Source organism: Hipposideros armiger, unplaced genomic scaffold (assembly GCF_001890085.2).
Source record: "Hipposideros armiger isolate ML-2016 unplaced genomic scaffold, ASM189008v1 scaffold_291, whole genome shotgun sequence".
NCBI classification, from domain to species: Eukaryota; Metazoa; Chordata; class Mammalia; order Chiroptera; family Hipposideridae; genus Hipposideros; species Hipposideros armiger.
Genome location: NW_017731641.1, coordinates 1132594 through 1148550, shown reverse-complemented (window position 1 = coordinate 1148550; position 15957 = coordinate 1132594). Strand labels below are relative to the sequence as shown.

General features: G+C 44.2%; 2 protein-coding genes across 11 annotated transcripts in view; one reads left to right on the top strand and one right to left on the bottom strand.

The window, feature by feature from the left end:
* Window positions 1–9688, top strand: part of SIRAL1 (SIR2 antiphage like 1) — a 62044-nt gene extending 52356 nt beyond the window's left edge. For 2 of the 6 annotated variants that reach the window (XM_019658898.1, XM_019658899.1), the window contains 3 exons: window positions 2289–2417; window positions 4409–4694; window positions 8579–8736. In XM_019658898.1, coding sequence (XP_019514443.1) covers window positions 2289–2417; window positions 4409–4694; window positions 8579–8706 — 543 coding nt within the window. In that variant the 3' untranslated portion in view covers window positions 8707–8736. Of the gene's footprint in view, window positions 1–2288; window positions 2418–4408; window positions 4695–8578; window positions 8737–8882 lie in introns of those variants that run through there. The other 4 variants (XM_019658902.1, XM_019658901.1, XM_019658904.1 and 1 more) reach the window with 4 other exon arrangements.
* Window positions 1–15903, bottom strand: part of SRPRA (SRP receptor subunit alpha) — a 20335-nt gene extending 4432 nt beyond the window's left edge. For 2 of the 5 annotated variants that reach the window (XM_019658893.1, XM_019658896.1), the window contains exons 1-13: window positions 15617–15868; window positions 14939–15022; window positions 14485–14648; window positions 14145–14308; window positions 13735–13885; window positions 13445–13598; window positions 13132–13223; window positions 12931–13049; window positions 12707–12793; window positions 12226–12398; window positions 11834–12047; window positions 11125–11288; window positions 10944–11042 (exon numbers count right to left, since the gene is read on the bottom strand). In XM_019658893.1, coding sequence (XP_019514438.1) covers window positions 10944–11042; window positions 11125–11288; window positions 11834–12047; window positions 12226–12398; window positions 12707–12793; window positions 12931–13049; window positions 13132–13223; window positions 13445–13598; window positions 13735–13885; window positions 14145–14308; window positions 14485–14648; window positions 14939–15022; window positions 15617–15733 — 1782 coding nt within the window. In that variant the 5' untranslated portion in view covers window positions 15734–15868. Of the gene's footprint in view, window positions 1–9683; window positions 10786–10943; window positions 11043–11124; window positions 11289–11833; window positions 12048–12225; window positions 12399–12706; window positions 12794–12930; window positions 13050–13131; window positions 13224–13444; window positions 13599–13734; window positions 13886–14144; window positions 14309–14484; window positions 14649–14938; window positions 15023–15292; window positions 15462–15616 lie in introns of those variants that run through there. The other 3 variants (XM_019658895.1, XM_019658897.1, XM_019658894.1) reach the window with 3 other exon arrangements.
* Window positions 15904–15957: the final 54 nt, after the last annotated feature.

Here is a 15957-nt window from a genome sequence, read left to right as displayed (position 1 = left end):
TGAGCCACTTGGCCGGCCCAGCAGACTTGTTTTTTTATTGTAGCCCATACTATACCCAAGCTGTCTACCATAATATTGAATTATAGATGTTGATCTATGTGAACTAACGAGGTGAGGCTTTATTAGAATGGTCACCTGAGATTGTAATTTAAAATCTAGCACCAATAGGAAGTTCTATATCTACACCAACATGTATTTAATTGATGAATTATAGTGAAGCCACAAAAGGGAAAATGTTGTCATTGCCATAAATAGATGTCAGAGACGTGAGTGAAGGAAAAAGAAAACAAAACAGGTTGTAAACCGCCACCAGGTCTCATTTGACCTGCTCTGTAGCTTTTGTAATTTTCCTTCTACAGTTTGTTTTCCCAGGAGCCTCTCTCTGTGTCCAGCATAGAGCCCAACTAAATAGAGTTTGAATGGACAGGAGATTCACCCGCTGGTTTTCATTGGCACAGTATTGCCTCTGCCAGAGGAGTAGCTGTGATACCACCCTTGTAATTTTGCTGACTTTGAAACTAGGTTTCAAAAGGAAATCAAATTCAGAGGAACGATGCCACAAGGACTGATTTTTCTCTGGCTGGAGTGTTTTCCACCTACTGCCCCCATGCCTTGTTTGGTCAGCTCCTCCTTCGTCTAGTAAATCTCAGGTATCACCTCCTCTGAGAGGCCTTCTCTGACCATCCTATTTAAGAAGGGACCCAACTTTACATTTGTTTTTTGTCCATTTCCTTCATAGCACTAATGTAACTTTCAATGTTTATCTTGATTTGTTTGTTTTCTGGCTGTTTATTCCATTGCAATAGCAACTCCATCTGGACAGGTCCCATGTCAGCCTTTCTTACTGTAGTATCTAAAATAATACCTGGTGCATAGTAGATGCTCAGTAAATATTTTTTTTTATCAATAAATGATGGAATGAAATTGAGACATTAATGGCTAGGCACAGTGTCCATGCTATCTCTGATACAGTCTCCAAAGCATCCAAAGCAGCAGGCCTTTTCAAAGTTAAGGGCACCTGTCAGACTTGACATTTTCCTTCTCACTGTCATCCTGGAGCTTCAGGATTTGCTTTGTATTTTCAGTCCACAGTAGGGGTGATATTGAAGTCTAGTTTTTAAAGCCATTGACTGGTAGTCAGAATGGGGCCTAGTAATATGTAAATTCTAAATCTCTGTGCCTTCTTGACTATTTTTCCTAATTCATACCTTATTTCTCTAGAATGTTATAAGAATAAATGTATACTGTCTTGAGTCCTTGGGAAAATGGAAGCATGGAATCCAGGTGGCTATTGTTACCATTGTCATCTAAATGATTGTTTTTCGTTGGTAGCCTTTTAGGTAACTCAGAGGTGACTGAAGGGATTCTTTTATTGTTTATTAATTGCTATACAAGAAACCGCCCTGAAATTTTGTAGGTTAATACAACATTTTATTTGCCCGTGATGATGTGAATTAGTGATTTGATCTGGGCTCAGCAGGCAGTTCATCTGTTGGTTTTGTGGTTACCCACGTGACTGCAATCATCTGGTGGCCTGACTACAGCTGGGTGGTACAAGATGGCCTTGTTTCTTTGTCTGTTGGTACAGGCAATTGGCTGGACCCTGCATTTCTAGCAGGCTAGTCCAGGCTTCTTCATATGGTAGCTGAGTTCCAAAAGCAGCAAAAGAAAAATAAGACTCGTTGTGCCCACGTTTTCCAAGCTTCTGCTGGCATCATGTTTTTTCATGCCCCATTGGCTAAAGCAAGCCATGGGGCCAAGCCTGGAGTAAGTGTGAAAAAAGACTTCACAAAGGCATGGGTACAAGGAGTCTTGTTATCTTGGGGATCATTACTAAAACAGTCATCCATAGCTCTCATGTATGTCACCAGTGGAAAGAGCCCCTATTGTTCCTGCAAATGATGACAAATTTTAATTTTAATTTTATTTTATTTTAGCCATCCTGCCACCTCTTGGCAGCCTAGCGGCAGCTCAGCTTGAGCTGGGAATTGAACCGCTGTTACTCAGAGCTCACACTCTTGAGTGAGCTCTTAACCAACTGAGCCACTTGGCTGGCCCTAAATTTTAATTTTTGATTGTTACTTTCAAAGAGAAATCACCAGACTTGCTGCCATCAGTCCTAACAGTCATGCCTGAAATGGAAACTGAGTCCACATCGGGTTTTGCATTCTTGCTCTGTGATATCCTGAAGCTGGAGAGTTATGTCATAAGCCTAGTCTTGCTCATTGGGACCTTGAAGCAAGTGCTCAGCCATTCCAGCCTGGTTGAGCTCTCTCTGTGTTGTGCAGGTCCTAGAGTGGGCTCAGGAGAAGAGGAAGCTGAGCGTGTTACACATCCATGGGGTGTACACCAACCCTAGTGGCATTGTCCTTCATCCAGCTGGGTATCAGAATGTGCTCAGGAACACTGAAGTTATGGTGAGTGATGCTATCTTGCTAGTCTTGGAAAAGCCTTGCTGGGAAACCTGTAAATGTACCATTGATCTTCAAGGGATGTTTCCTTTTCATTAATTAAAAACTGGAAGGTCAAACATTCTTTCCTGTGTTTCTCAGCTTGTGGGTATGCATGCCATCTTAGCAAATGTACTCTTAGGTATTGAGCTGTAGGGTTTTCCTTTTTTTTTTTTTTTTTAAGGATTTTATTGGGGAACAGCTCCAAGTCGAATAGTTGTCTTCAGTCTAGTTGTGGAGGGCGCTGCTCCATGGCCCATGTGGGGATCGAACCAGCAGCCTTGGTGTTATGAGCCTGCACTCCAACCACATGAGCCAACCTGCCACCCTGGGTTTTCCTTTGTTGATTGACAGCCAGCTGGAGGCACTCTGTCATTGCTATCATCTTCACATACAAAGAATACATTATTGCCCCTTTTCATTGTTTGGTTCATTATAGTATTAAGCCTCTCTATCCCAATAATAATTTATGTAGCTTTTTATTGACCAGTCAGTGCTAGAACATACATTCTAAAGAGATTGTGTATAAATGGAGATGGGCTTATATTGAATTACTGCACTTATTTAAACTTATTGCTCAGTGGAAAAAAATTTTGGGGGCCAGCCGAGTGGCTCAGTTGGTTAAGAGCTCGCTCAAGAGTGCAAGCTCTGAGCAACTGGGTAATCGGTTCGATTCCCATATGGGCCAGTGAGCTGCGCCCAAGCTGAGCTGCCGCTGAGCTGCCAACAGGTGGCAGGATGGCTCAGCTGGTGAGAGCACGTGCTCCTAACAAGGTTGCCTGTTCAAAATGGTGGGCTATGCCCACCTGCAACTAAGACTGAACTCGGCATCTTGAGCTGAGCTGCCACTCAGATGGCTCAGTGGTTAAGAGCATGTGTTCTTAATGAGACTGCTGGTTTGACTCCTGCATGAGATGGTGGCTAAGCCCACCTGCAACTAATTGAACACAACACCTTGAGATGAGTGGTGCGACTGGACTTGGAGCTGAGCCCTCCACAACTAAGATTGGAGGACAACAACTTGGCTGTTCCCCTCCCCAAGTTCCTCAACACTGTTCCCCTCCCCCAATTCCCCAATAAAATCCTAAAAAAAAAAAAAATTTTTTTTTTTTTTTGGAAAGTTGGATTGGGTGATAAAGTGAAGATTTTCTTCATTGTGAAAAAGCTTGTTGATCTTTAAGGATGCAAGTTTTAGAGTTTTTCACACATACACGTGCAAACCAAAACCACTCCCTGGACAGTGACATGTAGAGGAAATGGCCTCCAACTCCGAAAACAGTATATACTGGCTATTTTCAAGACAGGGTCACTTAGAATGATTATATCTTTACCTGATATGGCAAAAGAAAGACGAAGAAAATGTGATGTTTTTCTATAGCATAAAGGTACTTTTTTTACCTAGTCTTTCCTTGACATACATCACTGACAAAATCATTTCTATTGTTTTTATATTTATGTATATGTATAGATACATACAAATTCCTATTGTTATCCTAAGTATCAGACTTCCATTGAAAAAAGAATCTGGTGATGAAATTATCTTCAGTGCACATGGTTCAGTATGTAAAGGCAAAAAAAAAAAGGGCAAATACGGTCTAGAAAATGGAGAGTAAGATATATTGAAGACCTCCTCATTGCCTTATGGCCTCTGGGCACAGAGATCTAAAAAATAAACTACAAAGTCAGTAGACCAGTGCCAATCCAGTGAAACCCTGAATAGAGAGCCTATAATAGGAGAATGCCAGGTAAAGATAAATTTTAGACCCTTCATCCAGTTACAGTAATAAACAATCAGATCAGATTTGGGGACTTAACTACCCTCTTAAATCTTGGTTAAATGGTCACCACAGTCTGCTGAAAGTAGCAGTTACGATGACCCTGTTGACTTTTTTATTTCAGACATGCCTTGTGTCTCTCTCTTCACGGTGTCATTAATATATTGTTTCTTTTCCTGCAAGAGAGAGATTCAGAAACTCTATGAAAACAAATCATTTCTTTTCCTGGGTTGTGGCTGGACTGTGGATGACACCACCTTCCAGGCCCTTTTTCTGGAAGCCGTCAAACATAAATCTGACTTAGAACATTTCATGCTGGTGCGGAGAGGAGATGTAGATGAGTTCAAGAAGCTTCGAGAAAACATGCTTGACAAAGGGATTAAGGTCATCTCCTATGGAAATGAGTATGCCGATCTTCCAGAATATTTCAAGAGACTGACCTGTGAGATCTCCACAAGGGGTAGATCAGGTAAGATGCATTTTGAGACTGAGAGGACTCTTCTTTCATTCAGCCTTTTGTGTATTTGTAATGGGTAAAATTATTACCAAGATGAGGAATACCATCTTAACCAGATTATGAAGGGTGATCATGGTTAGTCTTTAGGTTAGACTAAACTGCCATTTGGATGGACAGTGGACAAAGGCATATTCCAGCAGTTCAGTAGAGAAATAGGAAAAATGAAAAAAAAAAAATTAAGCCTCACTAATTATCAGTGAAATGCAATTAGGATTTACATTTCAAAATAGGAAAGAATGATAACTGGGTTTTGGCTAAGGCTGTGAGGAAAGAAATATATTCATGTTGGAATATGTTCAAAATTTAAAAATCTTTGACCTAGAAATCCCACTCAATACAATTTATCAAAGAAGTTTCTCCTAAAGAGATAATTGGATAATTGCACAAAGATAAATAGATGTGGGAAATAATCAGTGTTGTATATAATGGCAAAAAATTGGAAGCAACATAAAATGTTCCAGTTATTAGTAAATTCTATAAATACACCATTTATTTAATTGATAAAGTACAATGAAGCCATAAAAGGGAAAAAACATAAAAGTTTTTCTTATCCAAAAAGATGTCAGAAACAGGATACTGTGAATGAAGAAAAATTTAAAAATAGGTTGGAAAACACCACCATGGTCAGTCCCATTCATCCAAAATTATAGATTATTATTTTGTTTTTTTTTTTTAAAGATTTTATTGGGGAATTAGGGGAGGGGAACAGCGTTGGGGAATCGGAGAAGGGGACAGACAAGTTGCTGTCCTTTTGTTGTTCAGTCTAGTTGTGGAGGACGTTGCTTCACTGGCCCATGTTGGTATTATCATTGTGCTCTTCCCAGGCGAGGCAGATCGATGGCTGGCCACTGGACAGCCGCTCATGGCGGCTCTTGGCAGCTCACGCCAGCTGCCAGCCGCTCACGTCGGCTGTCAGCCACTCACAGTAGCTTTACGGCAGCCCACTGCAGCCTCACTGCAGTCTACGCCGTCGCCGGTGACTCACAGCAGCCCAGCTCCAGGTCGAGCTATTGTTCATCATCTTAGCTGATGCTGGCATCACTGGCCTTCATGTGGGATCCGAACGGGGGCCCTGCTGCTCAAAGCTGGCGTCCCAAGCCTGCTGTTAACCAACGTACCACTTGGCTGGCCCCTAGATTATCGTTTTTGTATATATGTATAGAAAAATACCTGCAATGGTATTTACTAAATTAACTATGGTTATCCTTATGCTGTAGGACTTAAGGGTTTTTAAAATATTTTGTTTCTGTTAGCATTTTCTACAATGATTATGCATTATCTTTATAAACAGAAAAAAAAAAACCTTAGAAACGCTGTTTGGAAACTTATGGTAGTCTGGAAGTCAGAGGTTGGGGTATCACTCGCTCCATTTTGCCTCCAGGTTCTAACAAGAAAGCCACATGGGCAAAAAAGTTCAGTTTATTAATGGCTCCAGGCAAGATCCCAATAACCCTACAAAATGCAAAACTTTGGTATGAGCTAAATTGAAGAGTGCTTTTGAAAACCTTCCTTTGAATAAAGCCATGCCCCAGGGTATGTCCTTTCTGACTCATCACCCAGTTCCAAAGAAACTTTGCCGTGGTACATAGAATATGTTCTTGAAAAGTTGTATGTTAATCTGGAGTTTCATTGTCAACCTGAACGCATCTTAGGGGGCCTATTAAAGTACAGGTAATTTAATAGAGAACTTTTTCTAAATCTAATCATCATTCCGAGCTGTCTTTTCTGAATCAGATTGCTGAGTACAATTCTCTGTAATGAGAAAGCCCACGAATGCTTACCATCACCATAACTGAATACTGAAAATGTCTTCCCTTTCTCCTGAAGACAAACCTTTTGGTTTCTCTCATTTGTGAAAACCGTTTGCTGTTCTTTCTTGGGGATGTGTTTTCTGCTGTCCTGCAGTGTTTCATGTCTTCTGCTGTTCACCCACACTTAGGACTTTCAGCAGGCCTTCCTACTGGGCACATTGTTTTCATTAAACAAGAGGCACATACCCAAGCTCTACGTAGTTTTGACCTACATTCTGAGATCTTCTACCCAAGGAAGATGCTAAAATTAAAAATAACAAAATCCAGGGCCGGCCGAGTGGCTCAGTTGGTTAAGAGCTCGCTCAAGAGTTTGAGCTCTGAGCAACAGCGGTTCGATTCCCAGCCCGAGCTGAGCAGCCGCTGAGCTGCCAACAGGTAGCAGGATGGCTCAGCTTAAAACAAAAAACAAAATCCTGGACAGCTAGCTGTTCCTATTCCACTAAATCTCAACAAAAATCATCTGAAGAATTATTGTAGAATGGCATAAATTCTTTTATTAGCTGTGTAGGCTTCCTACCAGAGTGGCTTTCCCCCAAGTTATCACTAATTAGGTATTCGGAATTTTTAAAAGTCAAAGGTTTTCATTATGGCCAGGAGGCTTTATTAGAATGCTCAGCTGAATTTGTGATTTGAAATCAAGCAGCAAGTTTTGGGTTAAAAACATTATTTCGAGACAAGTCAAGCTTATCCGCCATCCTTGGTTATCTTTTGAGTCTCTGTAGATGCATACTGATAACAAGGTAAGAGGTCTGCTGTTGTTTTGTTTAACATTGAGCATTTTCTGTGTACCTGGTATTGTGCTTTTTACTCACTTTTGCATAATAAAAATTACTTGGGGTCAGAAGACTCTGTAGGATCTAGTACATTTATTTCAGGAAAATCAAGTAATGAAGAAAAGAAAAATAACTCTAATTCATTACCATAATACAAGCAGTTATTTTGGTATCTTTCCAATTAACAATTTTCCCTATTCATTTTTCATAGTTGTAAACAAATATACGTATACAGTCTTGGAACTCTTTTTACTCAGTGGTACATCATACAATTTCCCACATGGCTGCAGCTTTGATAATGACTATTTTTAATGACTGTTACAATCTAGTGTGGCTGTTATAGCTTGCCTAATTATTTCCCTGTTAGGCAATTTCAAATACTTTCTAGTTTTTTTCTATTTTAAGAACTGTTGCAATGAATGATATCTTCATCCCTAGTTTTCCCTTTCACCAGTAATTTCCTGAGGGTAAGTTCTCAGTGTAGTTACTAGGTGGTCAAAGGGCACGGACACTGTACAGGTTGATAAGTATTGCCAAAGTGCTTTCCAAGAAGAAATGCCAATTTGTATATTTGAGTGCTGTCTTTTATTTATACTCTAATTGGCCATTCTTTTCTTCCATGTGTTCAGTTTTATACTTTGTCCTACACCATTATCTACCCGTGCTGTTCAATAGAATTTTCTTCAGTGATAGAAATATTCTATCTTTGCTGAGCAGTACTGTAACCACAAGCCACATGTGGGTATTGAGTATTTGAAATGTGGTTTGTGTGACAGAATTTTTAATTTAATGTAAAACTCAATAGCCACATGCGGCTAATGGCATGCTATTGGACAGCTCAGATCTCACCCCTTTTATATTGTGGGCGTATCTGCTACTTTGCACTCTTCTGCTTGGTTGAATTTGCTCACTTGCATGTTGCTCCCCATCCCTATCAGACTGATTTTTTCCCCTAAACTTGGCCTTCTGGACTAGTTGGAGACAGCAGACACACTTCGCCCATGTTAAACGTTTTGTTTATAATCAATGTTAGTGCCCTCAGGGACCTTACTGCTTCCCTGTTAACTTCATACAACTGAAGACTAATCCAGTTTATTTTCCCCACCTCTTGGTGTTCTCCGTGAGTTCATTACTAAATAATGCCACTCTTAGTTGGAACATGTGCTTTTTTATCTCCCTTTGGTTGGTTGGTTTTCTATTAATAGTTTTGGCTTTTCAGTCTAACATCTGATACTAATGTACATTCTATTAGCAGGGATGGTGAGAGAAGGTCAGCTAAATGGCTCATCTGCAGCACACAGTGAAATAAGAGGTATACTGTTTCCTGTTCTACTCTTTGTCAATTTGTCAGCAGAAAATGTGTTCCTAGGACTTAGTTAAGACCTTGGAGAATAATGACTTACCTCTACCTAGTAAGGATTCTGTATTTTCCGATCAAGTCTATTACAAGATTCCTAGTGTCTTAGTCTTGTCTTCTGAAGGATTAAGCTTGACTTATGTATTTGCAGCTTTAGATGTGTAAACTTGTTTGGTGAAACTTTTCTCTCTCTCCACAGATGGCAGCACATGAGAGGGCTAGAGAAGTCACCACCATTAGACCAAGCTGTAAGGCCCTACAGTGGACAGTGTTTAACAGTAAACTTACAAGAACCCAACACAACTCCTAGGAAGAATCAAAACCTAGAGGTTGAAGGTTGGGGGTAGAGTGGGGGGTGGGGTGGGGGGAACGACGTTCCAACTTAATCCTTCGTGCCAGCTGGTTCTTGACCTTATGTGACGTGTTCCAGTATAAGAATACCAAGTGACAACGGGACCCAGATGTAGCCCCCACCCCACCCCTGGGCTGGACATGCCTGTGTCCACACAGCAGGTCAGTCTGAAAGCCACTGACAGCCTGCAGCTCTGCATGAAGGACTTGAGATCTAGATGCCGTGGAATCGCCTTGGCCCTTGTTGCAGTTTTGTACTATTTGGTTTTTTAATTAAGCTTAATGGCTTTTTAAAAACAAGACTTGAAGCTCTAGTTTTCTAGGTCTTTTACAGTGTACAGTATTTTACATACCTGAGCTGTATTAAAAGCCTCATCGTTTACTTCCCAGGGCACTGATTCTACTTTTAGAGTCACTTTAGAAAACTTCTAACAAGCCTAATTTTTGTAACTCAGTTTAAATTTTAACAGTTCTGTTCTTTTACCTGGGGGAGGGGAGATCTCATTCTCAGGACAGCCATTTATTTTTACCTGATTCCTCAGAGCATTATCAATTCCTGCTGTTTTTTTCCCTTCTTACCTTAAACCCTACTTAGTGTGATGTGGGATTTTAGTTTTGAATCTTATATAAAGTAACTCCAAGACTAAAAGGCAATTTATTTATGAAATTTATTCTTATATAAATTATGTATTTCTCTGGGCAGACAGCCTTCACCTTATTGCACTAATAGCACATCTGTAATACCAGCTACAGGACAAGTCCCAACGAGGTTTGTGTTCATCAGTGTAGCACTTGTCCACCAGGCACTGTAGGGAGGAGGCGGAAAAGCCAGGCCCTGCCCGGAATGAAGAACAGGGAGCGGGCAATATGATACCCTTCTGACAGGTGGTTTTCTCCCAGGAAGGAGAACATGCAAAGCTTCCATCTGGGTTTGGGGCTTGGGCGAACTGGAAGGCTGAGAAGCCCAATGCAGCACTGCAGCTCAGCTCCCCTTCTGAGGAAAGCGGGGACTCATCTTTCGCTCATTTGTAACAAATCACTCTGGTCTAGCTGATGCTTTGGGGAAACAACAGGGATGGGGTCATCATCAGAATTAGCAGCAATTAAGAACAGGCCATACACTGCCACAGTGTGGTTGGTGGGTGTCATCCGGGCCCAGGAACCTGAAGCTATGTAGCCTAGGGAGAGGTGCCACTCAAGACCCAGAGGTGGCTCTGGAAGTCTCTTTAACCGAGCTGGGGCTTCAAAATGCTCATTATGCTCAGACATCCCTATTGACCACACTTAAATTAACAAAGTTCTGGTGTTGGATCTTCCAACCATTGGTCAAAACTAATGAGACTGAGTCTGGAGGCAGAGTGAAGGGGATGCCTGAGTAGGAAGGGGGTGGGATGGGAAGGGGATGTATTGGGTAGTGATTATAACATGATTAGGCTCTCCCTGAAGATGGAGGCTGGGCTCAACAGGAAGTTGGGTTAGGAGGAGCTGCACACCCTAGGAGCTCCCCTCACTCGGCCTTTGTACTACACTGAAGACAAGTTGCTCACACACTCTAAAGCACATTCTTGATACAGAAACGGGCTTTGGGGGAAGCGGTGATTTGGTATTGGGCGAGAGCCATGTTAAGCCTTCATGAGGGCAGCCACCACAGCCTTGGCGTTGAGACTGCGAAGGTCACAGTAGGTCTGACCAGTGCCCACAAACACAATGGGTTTGCTTGTGATGTAAGTCATAGAAATAGCAGCTCCCACCTGAAGTAGAGAAAGGGGTATCCAATCAACTCAAGGCCCCTTCTTTTCATTCCCTCAAGAACAGGAAGCTTTGTAGCCAATGTAGCCTCAGCTCTCTTGTGAAGGATGGCCCCCTCCGTTCCCCCCATCACACCGTGTCCTATGTCATTCATATTTACCTTGTCATCAATGGTATCAAATTTGGTAAGGACAATGCCATCAATGAGCCGAGGTGTTTGAGCCATAGAATGGTCAGCCAAGGCTCTGTTGAACTTGACCTGGAAAGGAGAAATGGGATATAAGTATATGAAGTACTGGCCAAAGCTGGGGTTGGAAAGAGAGCCAGGCCCTAGCCCTCACCAGCTGATCCACGGCCTCGTTGCCTACTAAGGCCTCCCCCACAAACAGCACCAAGTCGGGTGTGTTGACAGTAATGAGCTTGGCCAGGGCAGTCATCAGAGGGGCATTGTCTTGCATGCGGCCAGCTGTGTCCACCAGCACCACATCAAAGCCTTGATTACGTGCTAGAGAGGGAAAAAAATGGTCAACTCAAAACACGCTTATTTCCAGCTTCCTCTCAAGAAGTCTAAGCCTGGTTATGTTAAAAGTCTTGTCTTTACTTTCCTGGGCTCTGGATCTGGTTACAAGGTTGTATGAGAAAAACAATCTGGTTGGCCAACAAGCATATTCAGGAAGAGGACGGCAATTCGGTAAAGATAACCAAACAGGTTTCTTCAGTGGGGATACACCTATTACCCAGAGGAGAGCATGGTAAGCCATTACTCCTGACTTGTTACTGAGGAGTAAGTTGTGCCTATTTATTTTTTTTTTTTTAGCTGAACCATCCTGCCACCGGTTGGCATGTCAGTGGCAGGCTCAGCGTGGTCCGGGAATTGAACCACTGTTGCTCAGAGCTCCCACTCTTGAGCGAGCTCTTAACCAACTGAGCCACTCGGCCAGCCCTGAGCAGTAAGTTGGTAGTAGGTAACACTACTACCTCAGCAGATTTTAAGGGAACCCAAGGAGGAAAGGGGTCCACACAAGCTCCCACGCTTTCTGTGCACTGTACCAAAGGCAATAGCTTCCATGGCGATGCCAGCAGCATCCTTGCCATAGCCCTTTTCAAACAATTGCACCATGGTGCGGCCACCGTGGTTCTCGGGAGGGTGTAGGGCAGTCAAACGTCGGGTGTGTGTACGCAGCTGTTCCACAGCCCCAGCACGAAATGTGTCGCAGGCAGCAATGAGGACTCTGAAGCCGTTCTCCAATAGCCAGAAGGAAATCTGTACAAAAGAGGCAAAGGAAACTGTCACCTATTAGGTTGTCGGAAAAGTCATGATGCATTTTTGCAACAAAAAAACAGAAAAAAATACATCATGACTTTTCTGACAACCCAATAGAATCAGAGTTGCCAAGACAGGGAGAGTGAGCTGTCAGAGACAGATGGGGAACTGCACTGACCTTAGCAAGATTAGTAGACTTCCCCACTCCGTTAACCCCACAGAAGGTAACAACATAAGGGCGCTGATGACGCTGGGCATCCATGATATCCCGGAGCATGTCTACACGACGCTGTGGCTGCAGAATTTGCACCAGGGACTCTTGTAGAGCTTGCTTTACTGTGGAAGTCACCGCTGAGGAGGAGAGCATCCATGAAACCCAAGGAATGTATTCCAAGAACACCCAACACCTTTCTGAGCTAAGGGAACTAGGATCTGGATACCAGGATACTGCCCCAGAATCCACACTGTATCTGATACTGTCCTAAGTGCTTTACAAATATTAACTCATTTATCCTCCTAAGTTTAAGTTACGTAATAGAAGTCTGGAAATTAAGGAATCTGCCAAAAGTCACACACCTAGTTCAGAATGGAGATCGATGCACTTAACCTCTTGGTATGGATAATGCCCTAAGCACTTCCTGGTTTAGGGAGATACTTACTGCTGAATGTTCCCATCACCTTCCCTTCCAACTTGTTGGCCACAGATTCACAAAGCTGGACTGCAATGTCTGCTGCCACATTCTTAGCTGAGGAGAGACGGGGACAGATGTGGTACAATGTCAACAGTCAACAACCCATTATTATACATCTGAGAAACTCTAGGTTGTTCTATTCCACCATTCCTACCCTATAAACATGCGTCTACCTGTTCCTTAGAACTCACCAATGAGATGATCACGCATCTTGTCCAGCACAGATTCCATATCTTCACGACTCAAGCTCTTGGAACCCACAAGGCCCTTCAGCATCCCAAACATGCCACCCAGAGTCCCCTTGGTAGCACTGCAGGTACAGGAGATTACGATATACTTAAAGCCAGTAGGCAGGAGCCACGCATACCACCCGCCCCCTGAAATTCCCTTACCTAGGTTTGGTGGTGTTTTGAACGGCCCCTTCATCATCTGAGCTGCTGCAGTCCAGGTCCTGAAGCTGCCCCCCAGGCCCAGTCCCTCGAATCTGCAGGGGATTGGGAAAGGAAGGAGATGCGATTAGGAATACCAAACGCTCTGAGATGAAAAAAGCCCAAGATTTACCATCAACATTGCTCTGTCTCTTTGGTTTGGGAAGCTCCAAATGTAACAAACCCACTCAAATCAAAGGTACTGTCCTCCTAGTCTCTTACTTCCTCCTAACTTCCTTTTAATGGTACCTTCACTCTAGTCCCTGTTGACTCTTACCAAGTTGATGTCCTCAGGTGGGGCAGCCTCTGGGGCTCCATTGGTGGTAGGAGGGCTATAATCCAAGTCTTCCTTGTTAGCACAGCCACCCAGTGCCCATACTCGGGGTGCTTTTTTGCCCTTCTCCTTTGGAGCTTCTGACTTCGTGGACTTGCTGCAAAGGGTTACAGCACAGAGGGTTATGGTGGAGAAGCAGGAGAGGAAACCCCCACCCAAGAGCTAGAGAAAGAACTCCCTTGCCCCCAACATGGATAGGTAACAGTATTTATAGGGAAGACTAGAATGCTCACCTGGACTTATCCATACCCTTCCCATGCTTCTGAATGAACTCCTCTCGCTTCCTGCGTATCAGCTCCTCTTTGGAAAGTTCTACCCCATTATCGGGCCCCACTGACTTTTCTGCAGGGACTGCTTTGCCGGTAGCCGAAGGGCCATCAAAACCTGCTAGGAGAAAACTCAATGGAGAAGCAGGACCAGTTCCAACAAAAAAGACAATGGAAAAGTCTGCCAAATCCTTAAAGGGGAAACTAGGAACAAACATCTTGGGGATCACAAGGATGGGCTGATAGTAAGTAGTGAGGGTGGCAGGCATTTGGGAGAGGGAGGCAGGTAATTACAAAGGTAAGGACAGAAAACCCTTTAGTCCTTAATACCACGTTAACTTTTCATGCCCCAGTATGTTTAAGGGGCTCGAACTCACCTTCCTTCTTGGCCCCCTTGTTTTTTTTGTTGTTCTTTGCTTTTTCCTTAGGCTTTTCACCCCGTGTCTCAATCATGGACCTCACAGGTTTCTTGGCCTTTTCAGAATCTTCAAATTTCTTCATGGTGGCGGGGGCACGGATCTTACTGCTTTCCTCTGCTTCACTATAAAGAGAATGGTTAAGTCCAGAGAAGGGACCCTCACAGCAAGAGGGCAATTGAGAACTGGGCCGTAATTTTAGAATCGTCTTTCAATATACAGTTTACTACCCTTGAACCACCCTCAGGAAGGGAGCTCATCAAGTCATGGAAATTGATCTTGGCGAAGGGAGGCCTCTCACCGAAGGAGCCGCAGAAAGTCATTTTGGAAATCGAAAGTGCCATTCAGTAGACTTAAAGCACTTTGCTGTTGGATCTCTGTGCGGTACTTGTCCCGAAACAGCCGGTGCACATCATCTATCAATTTGTCTACATACGTCAGTGTTAGGATCTTCTGAAAACCAACCTGTTTAGGGGAGAAACGGAGCCAACAGATCGGCTTACATGCCAGCCCAGAACAGAGAGAAGCCAACTCAACCTAGGCCGGAGATTGGCTCAGCGACCTGGCAGGTTTCCCTGCCATGAGGGGCAGCCAAGCTCTCTGACTGGGCCCAGGAGCTTCTTCCCTTTACCTGTCACCCTCCTTGTCTTATCAATTACTTCATCATATAACACCTTGTGCAATTAATCAAGGTTCTCTTAATAATCAGGACTATGTTGAGAATGTAATCGTCCCTCTAAAATACACCCACTTACCACAAACACCAGCTCAAACTGGTTGTCCAGTTTATACTTGAGTGTGAGCGCCTCATGGTTGAAGGAGTTGTTGCCTCCCCTTTCCTGGAAAGAGAGTTGTCTCAGAGTTCAGGCTATCCCCAGGAAACCCAGACTTGGGCCCCTCCACGATTACCTTCAGGAAAGAAGCAAACCTTCTCCCCAAGTCAGACCTGTCCCAGGTCAAGGGGATGCTGGGGACTTGCTCTCTATAGCATTCCACCAAGGAGAAAAAGAGATACCAAGTTGGGGGGGGGGGACGACCAAGACACGTGGGAGCCAGAAGGGAAGTAGTCGTCATATAAACAGGTCTACTGGCAGCTGTGTACTATTTACAGTTTGAAAAGGAGTTTTTCCATCCATTACGTTTCCAATCTTCGAAACAACAGAAAACCAAGCTGCCAGGGGCGAACGGAGGAAACGATGGGAAGACTCAAGAGGCATCGAATCCGGCTCCAGTCCCACAAAGTGGAGGGGGAGGGGGCGTCACAAAGTTACCGGACGGTCTGACATGGGCGAGAGAAAGAAGTGGAGTCCCTGCTGCCAGCGAGCAGTGTGAGGGGACGGACAGGGTGGGAGCGACGGGCGGGATCGGTCGAGGGGGACTGTGGATCGGATCGGGGGAATGAGCCCAGAGTTCTGACCCCGCGGGGGCGGTACCTGCAGCAGCACGGAACGAATCAATGCGTTAACGGGCCCGGTGCAGGAGTCGCTCACGCCCTGGAAGCACCAGAGCACGAGTCCGCCCTTTGAGAAAATGGTGAAGAAGTCGAGCATGGCGGCAGCGGTAAAGGAGCCGGGCCGGCGCCGGGAACTGAGGCCGGGACCGCGGCGGCTTCCTGCTGCGCCAAGCGCGGGACACGTCACACCAGCAGCCCCGGAAACCGGCTCATCCGCACTTCCGCTCAGAGCCTCATACCCTCCCCACCTCCGCCCGAAGGCGCGCAGCACTTACGTAAACCCAGGCTGGCCAATGGCGGGTGGGGGCGGGCCTGGGCGGG